This window comes from Heterodontus francisci, chromosome 3, assembly GCF_036365525.1.
Source record: "Heterodontus francisci isolate sHetFra1 chromosome 3, sHetFra1.hap1, whole genome shotgun sequence".
In the NCBI taxonomy this organism is placed as follows: Eukaryota; Metazoa; Chordata; class Chondrichthyes; order Heterodontiformes; family Heterodontidae; genus Heterodontus; species Heterodontus francisci.
In genome coordinates, this window is record NC_090373.1 from 162,060,455 (window position 1) to 162,080,668 (window position 20,214).

At 46.3% G+C, this 20,214-nt stretch overlaps 1 protein-coding gene across 5 annotated transcripts in view; it reads right to left on the reverse strand.

The window, feature by feature from the left end:
- ak9 (adenylate kinase 9) overlaps positions 1 to 20,214 on the reverse strand; it is a 455,773-nt gene that overhangs the window by 71,089 nt on the left and 364,470 nt on the right. For all 5 annotated transcript variants that reach the window (XM_068027233.1, XM_068027231.1, XM_068027230.1 and 2 more), the window contains 3 exons: positions 6,930 to 7,131; positions 5,602 to 5,748; positions 4,684 to 4,901 (listed from right to left, as the gene is read on the reverse strand). In XM_068027233.1, the coding sequence (XP_067883334.1) occupies positions 4,684 to 4,901; positions 5,602 to 5,748; positions 6,930 to 7,131 (567 nt within the window). The remainder of the gene's footprint in view (positions 1 to 4,683; positions 4,902 to 5,601; positions 5,749 to 6,929; positions 7,132 to 20,214) is intronic.

Here is a 20,214-nt window from a genome sequence, read left to right on the forward strand (position 1 = left end):
TCTCTGCTCTTAGGACAACACCAGCTTCTCCAGTCTATCCATGTTACTCTAATCCCTCTCCCTGGAACCATTCCAGGAAATCTCTTCTGTACCATCTCCAAAATCTTCACGTCCTTCCTAAAGTGGTGTCCAGAATTGGACACAATACCCTAGCTGGTGATGAACTAGTGTTTTACCTAGGTTTAGCATAACTTCCTGTCCATTGTACCCTATGGCTCTATTTATAAAGCCAAGGATCCTGCATGTTTTAGTAATTGCTTTGTTAACTTGTTCTGCCATCCTGCCACCTTCAAAGATTTGTGCATAAGCACCTCCAGGTGTCTCTCTTCTTGCATCCCCTTTAAAATTGTACCATTTTTCTTGCCTTTCCTCATTCTTCTTATCAAAATGTATTATCTCACTCTTTTCTTCATTGAATTTCATCTGCCATGTGTCCGGGCATTTCACCAGCTTATATCCTCTTGAAGTTTATTACTATTTTCCTCACTGTTTAACATTTCCAAGTTTTAAGCAATGTGAAAATTTTGAAAATGCATCCTGTACCCCCAAGTCCAAGTATTAATATTGTCCTCACTTAAGATAACACTCTTGCTACTCCATGAACCAATGCCTGCCGTGGTGCAGAATCCCAGCTGGGCCAGACTGCCCCATCAATTGCAGAGTTGCTGCATTCTGCAGCCAGACCTCCTCAAGCCCAAGTTCTTTAAGGTTGCTGACTATGAACACCCTAAGAGCCCTTGATTCAGCCACACTTGCCTTCCACCTTCTGCTTTGTCGCCATCTTCTAGGGCATCAGTGCTGTCTCCCTCATCCTCCTGAAGGTTCTTGTCCATTGGAGGATGTATGTCCTGGCCCCTTGCAGAATAAAGTAATGCAGACCACTATCATGTAGGACACTCTTTGTAGGCTGTTATACCAGCGGCACAGTGGCGCAGTGGTTAGCACTGCAGCCTCACAGCTCCAGCGACCCGGGTTCAATTCTGGGTACTGCCTGTGTGGAGTTTGCAAGTTCTCCCTGTGTCTGCGTGGGTTTCCTCCGGGTGCTCCGGTTTCCTCCCACAAGCCAAAAGACTTGCAGGTTGGTAGGTAAATTGGCCATTATAAATTTCCCCTAGTATAGGTAGGTGGTAGGGAAATATAGGGACAGGTGGGGATGTGGTAGGAATATGGGATTAGTGTAGGATTAGTATAAATGGGTGGTTGATGGTCGGCACAGACTCGGTGGGCTGAAGGGCCTGTATCTCTAAACAAGAAGCCACTAGATCTGTCCAGGCAGCGGAATCATTGTTTGGGGACTCCAATATTCTGCTCAGTGTGAGCTCTAATTGAGCTATGGTAACGCAGTTCAGCTACTGAGTGTTAATTCCTAAGAGAAGTCGTAAGCCAAGTGTACAGGGGATAGCCCTGGTCCCCAAGCAGCCGGCCTTTACTTGTTGTGCAGGGCCAAGGATTTGGTGGTTGCATGGAACATTAGTGCAGCTTGGAGCTATATCGCCGTTCCTTCACTGTCACTGGGTCAAAATCCTGGAACTCCCTTCCTAACAGCACTCCAGGGACTGCAGTGGTTCAAGAAGCTGGCTCACACTACCTTCTCAAGAGCAATTAGGGATGGGCGATAAATGCTGGCCAAGCCAGTGACGCTCACATCCTGTGAAAAAAAAATGAACAGTTGCCAGGAAAGTGGCCACAAACCTGCATGATGCACTGCGGCTGATTGTTCACCAGCTGCTCGTTAATGGAGTGGAAGCCCATGTGATACATAATGGTATGCAGGTCATTTGATGGAGCCTGAAGCATGGTATGGGAGCAGCATATGAAGTCCTGAGCATGGTGAAAGCCTGAAATCTCTGCAAACCCCAGATTATTATCCTGCTCTTTCTGGTTGGTTATTTGAAAAGCTTTTCTTTGCAGTGCAAGGAGGATCATGAGTTTAGGCCTCCTTGCTCTGACACTGTTCACTTCAATGATACCTTCGGCATCTACCCCCGACACTTATCAGTTGGACTGTGAGGAGAGAAGAGGTAAAAGGGAAAATGTTGCATCGCCTGTGCTTGCATGGAAAGGTGCCAAGGGAAGGGGAAGGGGTGTTGGGGGTGATTGAGGAGTGGACCAGGGTTTTGCAGAGGATATGGCCCCTTCAGAATGCTGAACGCGGAGGGGAGGGGAAGCTGAGTTTCAGGGTGTCATCACACTGGAGGTGGCGGAAATAGCGGAGGATCGTTGAGTCATACCTAGTACAAAGGAAGATGCTCGTGGTTGTTGGAGACCAAACATCTAAGCCCCAAGACATTGCTGCTGGAGTTCCTCAGGGTAGTGTTCTAGGCCCAACCATGTTCAGATGCTTATCAATGTCCTTCCCTCCATCATAAGGTCAAAAGTGGGGATGTTCACTGATGATTGTACGATGTTCAGCACCATTCATGACTCCCCAGATACTGAAACCATCCGTGTCCTCATGCAGCAAGACCTGGACAACATCCAGGCTTGGATTGATAAGTGGCAAGAATCATTCGCACCACACAAATGCCAGGCAATGACCATCTCCAACAAGAGAGAATCTAACCATCTCCCTTGACATTCAATGGCATTACTTTTGCTGAATCCCCCACAATCAACATCCTGGCGGTTAACACTGACCAGAAACTTAACTGGACCAGCCATATAAATACCATGGCTGCAACAGCAGGCCAGAGGCTGTGAATTCTGTGGTGGATAACTCACCTCCTGACTCCCCAAAGCCTGTCCACCATCTACAAGGCACAAGTCAGGAGTGTGGTGGAATGCTCTCCACTTGCCAGGATGGGTGCAGCTCCAACAACACTCAAGAAGCTCGATACCATCCAGGACAAATCCAGCCCACTTGAACAGCACCTCATCCACCACCTTAGACATTCACTCCCTCCACCACCGGTGCACAGTTGCAGCAGTGTGTACCATCTACAAGATGCACTGGAGAGAGTCGCCATGCCTCCTTCGACGACAGCTTCCAAGCCCACGACCGCTTTCACCTAGGAGGACAAAGGCAGCAGATGAATGGGAACACCACCACCTGCAAGTTCCCCTCCAAGTCAGTCACGATCCTCACTTGGAAGTATATTGCCATTTCTTCACTGTTGCTGGGCCAAAAACCTGGAACTCCCATCCTAGCAGTACTGTGGGTGTACCTACACCAGATAGACTGCAACTTTCAAGAAGGTAGTGCACCACCACCTTCTCAAGGGCAATTAGAGATGGGAAAGCCTTGCCAGTGATGCTCACATCCCATGAAAGAATTTTAAAAATCAGTTGAGTACAAAGGCGCGTAGGGTGGAAGATGAGGACAAGGGATCCCTATCGTGATTCTAGGAGGGAGGGGAAGGGGTGACAGCAGAAGTGCAGGAAATGGAATGGACATGGTTGAGGGCCCTGTTAACTAAAGTGGAGGGGGGAATCCTTGGTTGAGGAAAAATGAAGACATATCAGAAGTGCTGGTATGAAATGCCACATCATCAGAACAGATGTGACAAGATGGAGAAACTGGGAGAATGGAATAGAGTTCTAACAGAAAGCTGGGTGTGAGGAAGTGTAGTCGAAGTGGTTGTGAGTGTCAGTGGGTTGAAAATGAATATTAGTTGATAACCTATCTCCAGAAATGGAGAGAGAGAAGTTGAGGAAGGGAAGAGAAGAGTTGATGGACCATGTGAAGGTAAGAGAAGGGTGGAAATTGGAAGCAAAGTTGATTAAATTTTCTAGTTCAAGGCAAGAGCAGGAAGCGGCACTGATACAGGCTTATAAACTGTTGGATAAGGATTCCTGCAAGCCTGTCTATTCTTGGTAGTGTCTCTATAGCTGCAGTTTCAAGTGCTCCTTCCACTAGCCACTCTTGGTCCTCTTCCTTTAGCCCAGAATGGAATTGCTAGTTAAATGCCCATTTTGAAAAAAGTACATTGTCATTCAACACATTTAGAAGACTATCCAGTCACTATAAACCCTTTATAGTTAAGTAGCCTGCAAAATGCACTATAAACCACAACTAAAACTTTTCAGCATTTTAAACAAAAGTGGGTGATGATCTCTTTAAGTCCTGTTGGAAATGGTCACCTGTCAATCTGTACTGCCCTTGATTTGCGATTGAGGAAGTAGCAGCAGCAGCACGTTTGAGATAAAAATTGTGTTGGTCTCTTAATTGCATCACTTGATCTCTATTTTAATATATTTATTTACTCCTCTCTTGCTTCTGGTAAGAGTAAATTGAGGTCCTCCCTGGTGTTGGAACCAATGGACATCCAACATCAAGTCGTCTTTTTATCGTTCTTGCAATTTTTCTACTGCTACTGCCCCATTTTAGATAGGTTGATAATAGGATGCTACAATTATTCTCAGTGCTCTTGAATTCAGGAGGGGGATAAAATTATTCTGGCTTTCTACTCTGAATTGCCATCTACTGCTGGAAGTGGAAAGCCAGGCAAGGACATGACTGGGATTGACTGTAGAACCGTCTGGCTTTGAGTAACTGGCTGGGATTTACTGTCCAGGCTCACATAGAAACAAGTTTGTAGTTAATATCATCTGATTTTTCTTAACTAAAATTCTAAGAAAAATAAAGCCCAAAGTCAGAAGACCTATTCATCAGCCATCAGGTTAATTGCAGAATATTGTAATGTTGAAACAATGATTAATATTCATTTTAAAGATCGCACTTACCTTCTTGTATTCTTTCCAGATACATTTCAATCTGTTTCACACTGGTTTTAACAATATCTAGCACTTTTAGCCAAACCCACCATTTGTTATGGTGCCCATGAATAATGTGCCAATTTTGATGCTCCTGTTGATAATATTCCCAGACAGCACTAATCTCATGAGTATATGATGAGTTCCGAATGGTCAAAATCTGAGAACTGTCATGGAGTGGATAGGTCCTGTCAAGTAAGATTAAAATGAAAGAAACACTTAAAGCATATAAGTAAAACATTAGTGTCAAAATGTGATTTAAATAATGTTACTGCAAATTTGCCAGATCTAAAGCTATTATTCAAATTGAAATATTTTCAATAGAAAATGGGGCTACACAGTGGGGAGTAGCCATCCCAAGACTTGACTTAAAATGGTTAGTTTGATAGATTTTGTCTTTTACAGTAGATTGCATGGATTGTTTGTCAGATTCCCTTGGTAGCAGTTCCAAGTGAGGTTGTCAACATGAACCTTGTTTTGTGAGATTCTGTTTGCTGGATGCAAAAACTTCTACCTCAGCCATAACATTAAATTCTGGGGTTAAATGCATCAAATAGATCGGCACACTGTTCAAACGAGTGATCTATAAGGATCTTGGACCTTATGTGTTAATCTTCTGGTTTTTACCAAGATGTCTCCAGCTGCTATTTCCCTAATGGAGGCAAAGCCATTTCTGGGTGCTCCACAGAAAAATAAATTGAAGCCTTCAGCGGCAACAAGTGGATATAGTACTGGACTAGTAATTTAGTGGGGAAACAGGCAAGGTTTGTGAATGTAACTCGGGACAATATATACCAGGGGTCTGAGCATTATCTGCCCAATACTCTATCCTTTCCTGACATTTATAATTGCATGTCACAGGAATAAACATAGGTGCTTTGTGTCTACCTGTCTGGTGATGTTTTGTCGATGAGACCTCTTTTCAAAATCTCTTTTATATCTGCCTGCAGCTCTATAATCTTAACAGGTATTATTCTGCAATTGTCCATTAGATCTATTTGCTGTCTGGTCATTGGATACCCATCTAGGACAAATCTGTAAAAATAAAATATATAAAAGGAAATAAATTATAAGTTCAAACTGAACCAGAAAATACTGCCTGAGTTGATAATCGGCTACTTATATTCTAGGTGAAACATAAAGTCACATAAAAGGGGAGATCAGTACCCTGGGGTGGGAATGGCAGGGGGTCGGGTAGTGGTGGAGTGGCAATGGTAGAGACTTCGGTTGGGGCCTGGGTTAGGGGATTTTGAGGCCAAGAGTTGGGGCTTGGGGAGATGGAGATCAGGGAGCAGGGGCCTTGGGATCGAGAGCAGCGCTGGTCAAAAGGGTCTTTTAATGTCGGGTCGGATGGAGAATTCCTTAACTTCTTTGTTTCAGGTGATCAGTGGTTTCCGTGAGTGCAGACTGTGATGGCTGGCTGCCTTATCCTTTGTGCCATTCTTTATTGTTTTGATCCGCTGTGGCTTAGTTGGTAGTACTCCTGTCTTTGTGTACCAAGGTTGTGGCTTCAAGTTCCACTCCAGGACTTAAGCATAACAATCTAGGCTGACACTCCAGTGCAGTTCTGACAGACTGCTGCACTGTCAGAGGTGCCACCTTTCAGATGAGACGTCTGCCCTCTCAGCTGGATGTAAAAAATCCCATGGTGCTATTTTGCAGAAGAGCAGTGGAGTTATCCCCAGTGTCCTGACCAATATTTATCCCTCAATCATTGTCATAAAAACAGATTATCTTCACATTGCTGTTTGTGGGAGTTTACTGTGTGCAATTTGGCTGCTGCTTTCCACCATTACAACAATGACGATACTTCATAAATACTTAATTGGCTGTAAAGCACTTTGGGTTGTCTGGTAGTTGTGAATGGTGCTATATGAATGCTAGTCTTTATCCATTTCTACCCAGGATACCTCTTGTTTGTCCATATCTAGAACCTTGGCACAATTCCTACCTGCTACTTTGGAACCTTAGAAGGACACTTAGCACCTGAAAAACATGATCCAATTTCTAGTCTTTTGAGCATTTGGTGAGGAAAAGATAAGACAGCCCCATCTAGTGCTGTAATTACATAGTAACAAGAGCAAGTTGATCTGGGGCATTTCCTTTTTAAATACAGACACAGAAATTTATGATGCAAAAGTTGATACAAAAGTGTGACAGCAGGAAGTAAGGCTTTTCAGATCAACATATCGATTTAAAAAATACTTGAAACATACCCTCTCGTGTTGCAGAAAACATCCATCAAGATCACTTCTAGACATTTTGTAACAAATTCATCTGGCACTACCAAACCCTTTTTGAGATGTTTAATAATGTGAACAGCCAGCTCAGTCTTCTTCTGAGTGGCTAAAACTGTGCGAACAGCTTCTCCTGCTGAAATGCGTTGAAGTCCAAACTCACTGGCAAACCTCCTGGCCACTGTAACACAAACAATAAGTGTATTTTGAAAATACTTGAGATAGCTTAAATAACTGACCTTATGAAGAATCAAGACAAGTTGGCCACTACCTTGAAGCAGCTGAAACATAGCAAAGGAGTCCTCATGTGGATTTTTCCTTCAGTTCAGTTTACGAAAGGCAGAGCTACCTGGATAGAACGATTCTTTTTATGTTTGCCCACAATGTAGTTACAGTTAATTGGAACAAAGTTCAATTTTTCGGATGATTATTGGTCTGACAGTTTAATTCAAACAGTTATATTTAATAATCCATCCAGCAAAAATTGCCTAATGCTTGGCTCTCCTTGAGGGTTAGTATGTGAACAGGACCCTGTGCTCCATTTATCTGGGAGAGTACTGCTCAACCCATACATGCTCTGTTGGTTCGAATGGCACACTTTGACCACCTCGCTGCCCCCCACCCACCTGTGAGAATATTGCCTAAGCTGTGAAGACCCCTTGTTTTGAAAGGATACTGAAGCCTCTTCTATCTGGTCCAAGCCATACAGACCCAGATCATGTGTTGAACAATCCAGAGGCTACCAGTGCTGCATCACTTGATCTGTCAATAGAAATTGCAATTAAACTCCAGTTTAATGAGCAGCACAATTATGTTTTGGACTGTGATTCAATCATTGTGGCTTTAGGAAGTTTAACAAAAAGGGACAAAAACTTAACTGGTCAGCCAAAAATTATTTTATCTTTCCCTGCACCAGCAGTCTGCAAATACCAGACTTCTGCAGTGCAATCCAAGGAGCCAGTAGGATGATTAGGGTTAGGAGTCCTAGGCAAACGCCCATTCCCCAAGGGTGGTGCAAAGCCTTAGTTTCTGGCAGCAAAGGCACGTGTGTGTTAAAAAAAAGTGTTAAAAAATGTTTGCACCCACCTGCCCACTACAAATGAGGCACCCTCCCACTGACTCTGCATACTTCAGTGTCACCACCGATATCCTCCTCACAGTTCACAACGCTTCCAAGTTTTGTATCATCTGCAAACTTTCAAATTGTGCCCTGTATACCAAGGTCTAGGTTATTAATATATATCAGGAAAAGCAAGGGTCCCAACACTAATCCCTGAGGAACTCCACTACAAACCTTTCTCCAGCCCAAAAAATATCCATTAACCTCTACTCTTTGTTTCCTGTCACTCAGCCAATTTCATATCCATGTTGTTACTGTCCCTTTTATGCTAGTTTGATCACAGGTCTGTTGTGTGGCACTGTATCAAACGCCTTTTGAAAGTCCATGAACACCAAATCAACAGCATTGCCCTCATCAACCCTCTCTGTTACCTCCTCAAAAACTCCAGCAAGTTAGTTAAACATGATTTTCCCCTAAGAAATTCATGCTGGCTTTCCTTAATTAACTCACATTTGTCCATGCGACTGTTGATTTTATCCCGAATTATTTTTCCTAGAAGTTTCCCCACCACCGAAGTTAAACTGACCGGCCTGTAGTTGCTTGGATTATCCTTACACCCTTTTTTGAACAAGGGTGTAATGTTTGCAATTCTCCAGTCCTCTGGCACCACCCCCAAGTCTATGGAAGACTGAAAAATTATGGCCAGTGCCTCTGCGATTTCCACCCTCACTTCCCTCAGTGTTCTTAGATGCATCTCATCCGGCCCTGGTGTTTTGGCCACTTTAAGTGCAGACAGCCTATCGAATACTTCTTTATCAATTTTAAACCCCTCGAGTGTCTGACGTACCTCCTCTTTCAACATTGCCCAGGTTTTTTTTTTATTCATTCATGGGATGTAGGCGTCACTGGCCAGGCCAGCATTTATTGCCCATCCCTAATTGCCATTGAGAAGGTGGTGGTGAGCTGCCTTCTTGAACTGCTGCAGTCCATTTGGGGTAGGTGTACCTACAGTGTTGTTAGGAAGGGAGTTCCAGGATTTTGACCCAGCGACAGTGAAGGAACGGCGATATAGTTCCAAGTCAGGATGGTGTGTGACTTGGAGGGGAACTTGCAGGTGGTGGTGTTCCCATGCATTTGCTGCCCTTGTCCTTCTAGATTAGATTTAGATTAGAGATACAGCACTGAAACAGGCCCTTCGGCCCACCGAGTCTGTGCCGAACATCAACCACCCATTTATACTAATCCTACACTAATCCCATATTCCTACCAAACATCCCCATCTGTCCCTATATTTCCCTACCACCTACCTATACTAGTGACAATTTATAATGGACAATTTACCTATCAACCTGCATGTCTTTTGGCTTGTGGGAGGAAACAGGAGCACCCGGAGAAAACCCACGCAGACACAGGGAGAACTTGCAAACTCCACACAGGCAGTACCCGGAATCGAACCCGGGTCCCTGGAGCTGTGAGGCTGCGGTGCTAACCACTGCGCCACTGTGCCGCCTAGTTGGCAGAGGTCACGGGTTTGGAAGGTGCTGTCTAAGGAGCCTTAGTGCATTGCTGCAGTGCATCTTGCAGATGGTACACACTGCTGCCACTGTGCATCGGTGGTGGAGGGAGTGAATGTTTGTAGATGGGGTGCCAATCAAGCGGTCTGCTTTGTCCTGGATGGTGTCGAGCTTCTTGAGTGTTGTTGGAGCTGCACCCATCCAGGCAAGTGGACAGTATTCCATCACACTCCTGACTTGTGCCTTGTAGATGGTGGACAGGCTTTGGGGAGTCAGCAGGTGAGTTACTCACCTCAGGATTCCTAGCCTCTGACCTGCTCTTGTAGCCACGGTATTTATATGGCTACTCCAGTTCAGTTTCTGGTCAATGGTAGCCCTTAGGATGTTGATAGTGGGGGATGCAGCGATGGTAATGCCGTTGAATGTCAAGGACAGATGGTCAGATTCTCTCTTGTTGGAGATGGTCATTGCCTGGCACTTGTGCGGTGTGAATGTTCCTTGCCACTTATCAGCTCAAGCCTGGAGATTGTCCAGGTCTTGCTGCATTCCTACACAGACTGCTTCAGTATCTGAGGAGTCACGAATGGTGCTGAACGTTGTGCAATCATCAGCGAACATCCCGACTTCTGACCTTATGATTGAAGGAAGGTCATTGATGAAGCAGCAGAAGATGGTTGGGCTTAGGACACTACCCTGAGGAACTCCTGCAGTGATGTCCTGGAGCTCAGATGATTGACCTCCAACAACCACAACCATCTTCCTTTGCGCTAGGTATGACTCCAGCCAGCAGAGGGTTTTCCCCGATTCCCATTGACCTCAGTTTTTTTCGAGCTTCTTGATGCCAGACTCGGTCAAATGCTGCCTTGATGTCAAGGGCAGTCACTCTCACCTCACCTCTTGAGTTCAGCTCTTTTGTCCATGTTTGAACCAAGGCTGTAATGAGGTCAGGAGCTGAGTGGCCCTGGCGGAACCCAAACTGAGCGTCACTGAGCAAGTTATTGCTAAGCAAGTGCCGCTTCATGGCACTGTTGATGACACCTTCCATCACTTTACTGATGATTGAGAGTAGACTGATGGGGCGGTAGTTGGCCAGGTTGGACTTGTCCTGCTTTTTGTGTACAGGACATACCTGGGCAATTTTCCACATTGCAGGGTAGATGCCAGTGTTGTAGCTGTACTGGAACAGCTTGGCTAGGGGCTAGGTAAGTTCTGGAGCACAGGTCTTCAGTACTATTGCCAGAATATTGTCAGGGCCCATAGCTTTTGCATTATCCAGTGCCTTCAGTCATTTCTTGATATCACGCGGAGTAAATCGAATTGGCTGAAGTCTGGCATCTGTGATGCTGAGGACTTCAGGAGGAGGCCGAGATGGATCATCAACTCGGCACTTCTGGCTGAAGATTGTTGCAAATGCTTCAGCTTTATCTTTCGCACTGATGTGCTGGGCTCCCCCATCATTGAGGTTGGGAATATTTGTGGAGCCACCTCCTCCAGTTCGTTGTTTAATTGTCCACCACCATTCACGGCTGGATGTGGCAGGACTGCAGAGCTTAGATCTGATCCGTTGGCTATGGGATCGCTTCGCTCTGTCAATCGCATGCTACTTATGCAGTTTGGCATGCAAGTAGTCCTGGATTGTAGCTTCACCAGGTTGACACCTCATTTTGAGGTATGCCTGGTGCTGCTCCTGGCATGCCCTCCTGCACTCTTCATTGAACCAGGGTTGGTCTCCTGGCTTGATGGGAATGGTAGAGTGGTAGATATGCCGGGCCATGAGGTTACAGATTGTGGTTGAGTACAATTCTGCTGCTGCTGATGGCCCACAGCGCCTCATGTATGCCCAGTTTTGCATTGCTAGATCTATTCGAAATCTATCCCATTTAGCACGGTGATACTGCCACACAACACAATGGACGGTATCCTCAATGTGAAGGCGGGACTTCGTCTCGACAAGGACTGTGCGGTGGTCACTCCTACCAATACCGTCATGGACAGAAGCATCTGCGGCAGGCAGATTGGTGAGGACGAGGTCAAGTATGTTTTTCCCTCGTGTTGGTTCCCCCACCACCTGCCACAGACCCAGTCTAGCAGCTATGTCCTTTAGGACTCGACCAGCTCGGTCAGTAGTAGTGCTACCGAGCCACTCTTGGTGATGGACATTGAAGTCCCCCACCCAGAGTACATTTTGTGCCCTTGCCACCCTCAGTGCTTCCTCCAAGTGGTGTTCAACATGGAGGAGTACTGAGTCATCAGCTGAGGGAGGGCAGTAGGTGGTAATCAGTAGGAGGTTACCTTGCCCATGTTTGACCTGATGCCATGAGACATCATGGGGTCTGGAGTCGATGTTGAGGACTCCCAGGGCAACTCCCTCCCTACTGTATACCACTGTGGCACCACCTCTGGTGGGTCTGTCCTGCCGTTGGGACAGGACATACCCGGGGATGGTGATGGCAGTGTCTGGGACATTGTCTGTAAGGTATGATTTCGTGAGTTTGACTATGTCAGGCTGCTGCTTGACTAGTCTGTGGGACAGCTCTCCCAACTTTGGCACATGCGCCCAGATGTTCGTAAGGAGGACTTTGCAGAGTCGACAGGGCTGGGTTTGCCGTTGTCGTTTCCGGTGCCTAGGTCGATGCCGGGTGGTCCGTCCGGTTTAATTCCTTTTTATTGACTTTGTAGCGGTTAGGTACAACTGAGTGGCTTGCTAGGCCATTTCAGAGGCATGTAAGAGTTAACCACATTGCACCTTCTTCCTTGGTAAAGACAGATGCAAAGTATTCATTTAATACCTCAGCTGTACCCTCTGCCTACATGTGTAAATCCCCTTTCTGGTCCCCAATCGGCCCCACTCCTCCTCTTACCACCCTTTTACTATTTATATGCCCATAGAAAACTTTGGGATTTCCTTTAATGCTAGCTGCCTGTCTCTTTTCATGCTCTCCCTTTGCATCTCTTATTTGCTTTTTCACTCCCCCTCTGGACCTTCCAGTTCTCAATAGCATTTTCTACCTGGCATCTGTCATAAGCACACATTTTCTTCTTTATCTTAATCTCTACCTCTTTTGTCATCCAGGAAGCTCTGGATTTGTTTGCCTTACTTTCCCCTTCGAGGGAACATACCTTGACTGTGCCCCAACTATCACTTCTTTCAAGGTAGCCCATTGTTTATTAACCTGTTTTCCTGCCAGCTTTTGACTCCAATTTATTCGCCCCAGCTCCACTCTTACCCAATTGACGTTCGCTTCCCCCAGTTAATTATTCTTACCCTGGATTGCTCTTTGTCCTTTTCCATAGTCAGCCTAAACCTTAGGAGACAATGATCACTATGCCGTAAATGCTACTGATACTTGATCCACTTGGCCCAACTCATTCCCAAGAACCAAGTCTGCTTTCTCGTTGGACTAGCAACATACTGTTGTCGAAAATTTTCTTGAATACACACTAGGAACTCTTGCCCCTCGCTGCCCTTTACACTACTATTATCCCAGTATATGTCTGGATAATTAAAGTCCCCCATTATAACTTTCAAATGTCAGTTGATTAGAATCCAGGACCGGCATGTTCCTGTGAGGAAGAAGGATAAGTTTGGCAAGTTTCAGGAACCTTGGATAACGAGGGATATTGTCAGCCTAGTCAAAAAGAAAAAGGAAGCATTCATAAGGGCTAGAAGGCTGGGAACAGACGAAGCCCTTGAGCAATATAAAGAAAGTAGGAAGGAACTTAAGCAAAGAGTCAGGAGGGCTAAAAGGGGTCATGAAAAGTCATTGGCAAACTGGATTAAGGAGAATCCCAAGGCTTTTTATACGTATATAAAGAGCAAGAGGGTAACCAGGGAAAGGGTTGGCCCACTGAAGGACAGAGGAGGGAATCTATGTGTGGAGCCAGAGGAAATGGGCGAGGTACTAAATGAGTACTTTGCATCAGTATTCACCAAAGAGAAGGACTTGGTGGATGATGAGTCTAGGGAAGGGAGTGTAGATAGTCTGGGTCATGTCGTTATCAAAAAGGAGGAAGTGTTGGGTGTCTTGCAAAGCATTAAGGTAGATAAGTCCCCAGGGCCTGATGGGATCTACCCCAGAATACTGAGGGAGGCAAGGGAGGAAATTGCTGGGGCCTTGACAGAAATCTTTGCATCCTCATTGGCTACAGGTGAGGTCCCAGAGGACTGGAGAATAGCCAATGTTGTTCCTTTGTTTAAGAAGGGTAGCAAAGATAATCCAGGAAATTATAGGCCGGTGAGCCTTATGTCAGTGGTAGGGAAATTATTAGAGAGGATTCTTTGGGATAGGATTTACTCCCATTTGGAAACAAACGAACTTGTTAGCGAGAGGCAGCATGGTTTTGTGAGGGGAGGTCGTGTCTCACTAACTTGATTGAGTTTTTTGAGGAAGTGATAAAGATGATTGATGAAGGAAGGGCAGTGGATGTTGTCTGTATGGACTTTAGTAAAGCCTTTGACAAGGTCCCTCATGGCAAACTGGTACAAAAGATGAAGTCACACGGGATCAGAGGTGAGCTGGCAAGATGGATACAGAACCGGCTCGGTCATAGAAGACAGAGGGTAGCAGTGGAAGGGTGCTTTTCTGAATGGAGGGCTCTGACTAGTGGTGTTCCACAGGGATCAATGCTGGGACCTTTGCTGTTTGTAGTATATATAAATGATTTGGAGGAAAATGTAGCTGGTCTGATTAGTAAGTTTGCGAACCACACAAAGGTTGGTGGAGTTCGGATAGTGATGAGGATTGTCAGAGGATACAGCAGAATATAGATCGGTTGGAGACTTGGGCGGAGAAATGGCAGATGGAGTTTAATCCGGACAAATGTGAGGTAATGCATTTTGGAAGTTATAATACAGGTGGGAAGTATACAGTAAATGGCAGAACCCTTAGGAGTATTGACAGGCAGAGAGATCTGGGCGTACAGGTCCACAGGTCACAGAAAGTGGCCACGCAGGTGGATAAGGTAGTCAAGAAGGCATTTGGCATGCTTGCCTTCATCGGTCGGGGCATAGAGTATAAAAATTGGCAAGTCATGCTGCAGCTGTACAGAACTTTAGTTAGGCCACACTTAGAATATTGCATGCAATTCTGGTCGCCACACTACCAGAAGGATGTGGAGGCTTTGGAGAGGGTACAGAAGAGGTTTACCAGGATGTTGCCTGGTCTGGAGGGCATTAGCTATGAGGAGAGGTTGGATAAACTCGGATTGTTTTCACTGGAATGACGGAGGTGGAGGGGCGACATGATAGAGGTTTACAAAGTTATGAGCGGCATGGACAGAGTGGATAGTCAGAAGCTTTTCCCCAGGGTGGAAGAGTCAGTTACTAGGAGACATAGGTTTAAGGTGAGAGGGGCAAAGTTTAGAAGGGATGTGCGAGGCAAGTATTTTACATAGAGGGTGGTGAGTGCCTGGAACTTGTTGCCGGGGGAGGTGGTGGAAGCAGGTACGATAGCGACGTTTAAGAGGCATGTTGACAAATACATGAATAGGATGGGAATAGAGGGATACAGTCCCCAGAAGTGCAGAGGGTTTTAGTTTAGACAGGCATCAAGATCGGCGCAGGCTTGGAGGGCCGAATGGCCTGTTCCTGTGCTGTACTGTTCTTTTTTCTTTGTTAACTACCCTGTAATCTTTGCACCTTTCTGTAATTTCCTTGCAAATTTGTTCCTCCATGTCCTTCCCACTAGCTGCTGGCCTATCGACAACACCAAGCAATGTAACCGCACCTTTTTTGTTTCTTAGCTGTAGCCAAATTGATTCTGTCCTCGACCCCTCTGGGACATAGAGTCACAGAGTCGTACAGCACAGAAACAGGCCCTTCAGCCCACCGCGTCCATGCCGACCATAATGCCTATTAATACTAATCCCACCTGCCTGGATTAATTCCATATCCCTCTATGCCTTGCTCATTCAAGTACCTGTCGAAATGCCTCTTAAATGTTGCTACTGTTCCTGCCTCCACCACCTCCTCAGGCAGCTCATTCCAGATACCCACTATTCTTTGCGTGAAAAAGTTACCCCTTTGGTACCCTTTAAACCTCCTCTCTCTCACCTTAGATCTATGCCCTCTAGTTTTAGTCAACCCGACCATGGGAAACAGACTCTGGCTGTCTACCCTATCTATGCCTCTCATAATTTTGTATACCTCTATCATGTCCCCTCTCAGCCTTTTTTGCTCCAGGGAAAACAGACCCAGCCTATCCAATCTCTCTTTATAACTCAAGCCCTCCAAACCAGGCAACATCCTAGTGAATCTTTTCTGCACCCTCTCTAGCTTAATCACATCTTTCCTGTAGTGCGGCGACCAGAACTGCACACAGTACTCCAAGTGTGGCCTAACCAACGTTATGCACAACTGTAACATGACGTCCCAACTCTTGTACTCAATGCCTCGGCCGATGAAGGCAAGAATGCCATACACCTTCTTCACCACCCTGTCTACCTGTGTTGCCACTTTCCCCAAGGTCTCTCTGCTCAAGAACACTCCCCAGGGCCCTGCCATTCACTGTATATGTCCTGCCCTGGTTTAACTTCCCAAAATGCATCACTTCACACTTGTCTGCGTTAAATTCGATTTGCCAATCCCTTGCCCACTTTCCCAGTTGATCTATATCCTGTTGTAACCTTAGACAACCTTCTTCACTGTTCACTATACCACCAATTTTGGTGTCATCTGCAAACTTACTCATCATGCCCCTTACATTCACATCCAAGTCATTAATATATATGACAAACAACAGAGGGCCCAGCACCGATCCCTGTGGCACACCACTGGTCACCGGCCTCCAATCTGAAAAACAACCCTCCACTACCACCCCTGCCTCCTATCACCAAGCAAATTTTGTATCCAATTGGCTAGCTCACCCTGGATCCCATGTGTTCAAACCTTCTGGACCAGCCTACCATGCGGGACCTTGTCAACGGCCTTGCTAAAGTCCATGTAGAGAACGTCCATCGCCCTGCCCTCGACAATCCTCTTGGTCACCTCCTCAAAAAACTCAATCAAATTTGTGAGACATAATTTCCCACGCGCAAAGTCATGCTGACTATCCCTAATCAGACCTTGCCTTTCCAAATGCATATAAATCCTGTCTCTCAAAATCCCTTCCAATCACATTCCCACCACTGATGTCAGGCTCACCGGCCTGTAGTTCCCTGGCTTATCCCTGCTGCCCTTCTTAAATAAAGGTACAACATTAGCTGTCCTCCAGTCTTCCGGTACCTCACCCGTGGCTAATGATGATACAAAAATGTCTGCCAGGGCCCCAGCAATCTCCTCCCTTGCTTTCCATAGCATCCTAGGATACACCTGGTCAGGCCCTGGGGATTTATCCACCTTAATGCGCTTCAAAACCTCCAACACCTCCTCCTTTGTAATGCTGATATGCTCCAGAATATCGCTGTTCCCTCCCTTGAGCTCACTGGCTTCCATGACCTTCTCCACGGTAAATACAGACGAGAAGTATCATTTAAGACCTCGCCAATTTCCCTGGCTCCACACATAGATTACCACACTGATCCTTAAGGGGACCAACTCTCTCCCAAGCTACCCTTTTACTCTTCATATACTTATAGAATCTTTTAGGATTCTCCTTTATCTTATCTGCCAGCGAAATCTCATGGCCCCTTTTCGCCCTCCTAATTTCCCTCTTAAGTGTACTTCTACATTCCTTATAGTCCTCGAGGGACTCGCTTGATCCCAGCTGCCTATACCTGACATATGCCTCCTTCTTTGTCCTCGTCAATCAAGGTTCCCTAAACTTGCCAGCCTTGCCCTTCAATCTATCGGGGAACATGCCGACCCTGAACTCTTCCGATCTCACTTTCAAAAGCCTCCCACTTGCCAGACGTCCCTTTACCTGTAAACGGCCTCTCCGATTCAACTTTTGAGAGTTCCTGTCTGATGCCATCGAAATTAGCCTTCCCCCAATTTAGGGCTTCAACCCGAGGACCAGTCCTATCCTTTTCCATAACTATCTTGAAGCTAATAGAGTTATGGTCACTGGTCCCAAAGTGCTCCCCCACTGACACATCAACCACCTGCCCAGCCTCATTTCCTAAGAGGAGGTCGAGTGTAGCCCCTTCTCTCGGAGGGTCATCCACATACTGCTTCAGAAAACTATCCTGGACACACTTAACAAATTCTTCCCCATCTGATCCCTTAACACTGAGGCAGTCCCAGTCAATATCAGGGAAGTTAAAATCACCTACTATTACAATCCTATCATTCCTACACCTATCTGTGATTTCCCTACATATATGCTCCTCCAATTCCCTCTGACTATTGGGGGGCCTATAGTATAATCCCATCAAAGTGATCACCCCTTTCTTATTTCTAAGTTCTACCCATATGGCCTCGCTGGACGTTCCCCCCGGGATATCCTCTCTAAGTACTGCCATGATGTCCTCCCTAATCAATAGTGCAACTCCCCCTCCTCTCTTACCTACACCTCTGTCACGCCGGAAGCATCGATACCCCGGAACATTGAGCTGCCAGTCCTGCCTATCCCTCAACCAAGTTTTCGTAAAAGCAATAATATCACAATCCCATGTACTGATCCATGCTCTGAGTTCATCTGCCTTACCTGTAAGGCTTCATGCATTAAAGTAAATGCAGTTTAGCCTACCAGACCTTCCAAGCTCCTTGTCCTGCCCCTGCCCGGCCTGCCTACTGGACTTGCTTGCTTTAACCTCTACATTTGCCTCAACTATCTCGTCGGAGAGACTACTACTTTGGGTCCCACCCCCATGCCAGAGTAGTTTAAACCCTCCCGAGTAGTACTAGCAAACCACCCCGCAAGGATATTGGTCCCCTTCCAGTTCAGATGCAACCTGTCCCTCTTGTACAGGTCACCTTTGCATCAGAAGAGATCCCAATGATCCAAGTAGCTGAAGCCCTCCCGCCTACACCAGCTCTTCAGCCACACATTCATTTGCCTTATCCTCCTATTCCTACGCTCACCAGCACATGGCACAGGGAGTAATCCTGAGATTACAACCCTAGAGGTCCTGCTTTTTAACCTTCTGCCTAAATCCCTATATTCACTTTGCAGGACCTCATCTCTCTTCCTGCCTATGTCGTTAGTACCAATATGGACCACGACCTCTGGCTGCTCACCCTCCCCTTTCAGAATGTCCTGCAGCCGCTCCGAGACATCCTTGACCCTAGCACCAGGGAGGCAACATACCATCCTGGAGCCTCGTTTGTGGCCACAAAAACACCAATCCCCTATCACTATAGCTCTTCCTCCCCTGCTGTACAGCACAGCCCTCCGTGGTGCCACGAACTTGGCTGTTGCTGCTTTCCCCTGGGAGGTCATCCCCCCAACAGTATCCAAAGCAGTATATCTGTTTGAGGAGGGGATGGCCACAGGGACTCCTGCACTACCTGCCTGCACCTACTACTCCGTCTGGTGGTCACCTATACCTTTTCTGCCTGTGCAGCCATTACCTAGTGAATCCACCCGCAGTTCCAGCTCTGTAAAGCGGGTAGCCAGTAGCTGCAGATGGATACACTTCCTGCACACATGGTCATCAGGGACACTGGAAGCGTCCCTGATTTCCCACATAGCGCAGGAGGAGCATATCACAGGGCTGAGCTCTCCTGCCATGACTTACCCTTAGATTAATTAGTTACTCCCTTAATTAAAAAATACTAATTACACTAGGGGCATTGTTCGACCCACTACAATCTAAAAGTCCTTAATAAGCTACACTGAATTAAAACAAAACACTTTAGTGGTACTCACCTTATCACCAGAGGTTTTTTATCAACAAAAAAACTTTCCCCTTTTTTAAGCTATTTAAATGCACTAACAGCTGCTACTCACCCAACCAATCAACTTGCAGATTTCCCGTAATGTCACTGTAAGGTTTTTTTTTCGAGTCTCAGCGTGCGCCAAGAGAGCAGGTCCGCCAGCCGCTGCCGCTCCTGTCTTCAGGTAAGTGAGGACCTCGAGCCCCGCGCTCTGTTTTACAGCTCCCACTCCAGATCAGCTTCCGCCCAGGTCCGCCAGCTGCCAGCCGCCGCCACTCCTGTCTTCAGGTAAGTGAGGGCCTTGAGCCCCGCGCTCTCTTTTATAGCTCCCGCTCCGGATCAGCTTCCGCCCAGGTCCGCCAGCCGCCGCCGCTCCTGTCCTTAGGTAATCATCCTTCTTCTCCAGCACTGCAATGCTTTCCTTAATCAATACTGCCACCCCTCCCCCTTTTTTCCCTTTCCTATCTTTCCTGAACACCTTGTATCCAGGAATATTTAACACCTAGTCCTGCCCTTCTTTGAGCCAGGTCCCTGTTATAGCCACAACATCATATTTCCACATGGCAATCTGCGCCTGTACCTCACCAGTCTTATTAACCACACTTCATGCATTCACATACATGCACATTAACCCTGACTCATACTTTATTACTTTCTCCCTTACTCTGACCCCACCAAATACCTCCTATTCCCTACTCTTGTGTTATATATCTCCCCTAGTATTCTGTGCATCTTGGTATTCCTCTCTAACACTTGCTCCTGGTTCCCATACCCCAGACAAGTTACCAGTTTTGCTTCCCTCCAATCTGAGCTCCCTCTCAGGTTCCCATCCCCCTGACAATTTAGTTTAAATCCTCCCCAACAGCACTAGCAAATCTCCCTGTGAGGATATTCGTCCCAGTCCTGCTAACATTCAACTTGTCCATCTAGTAC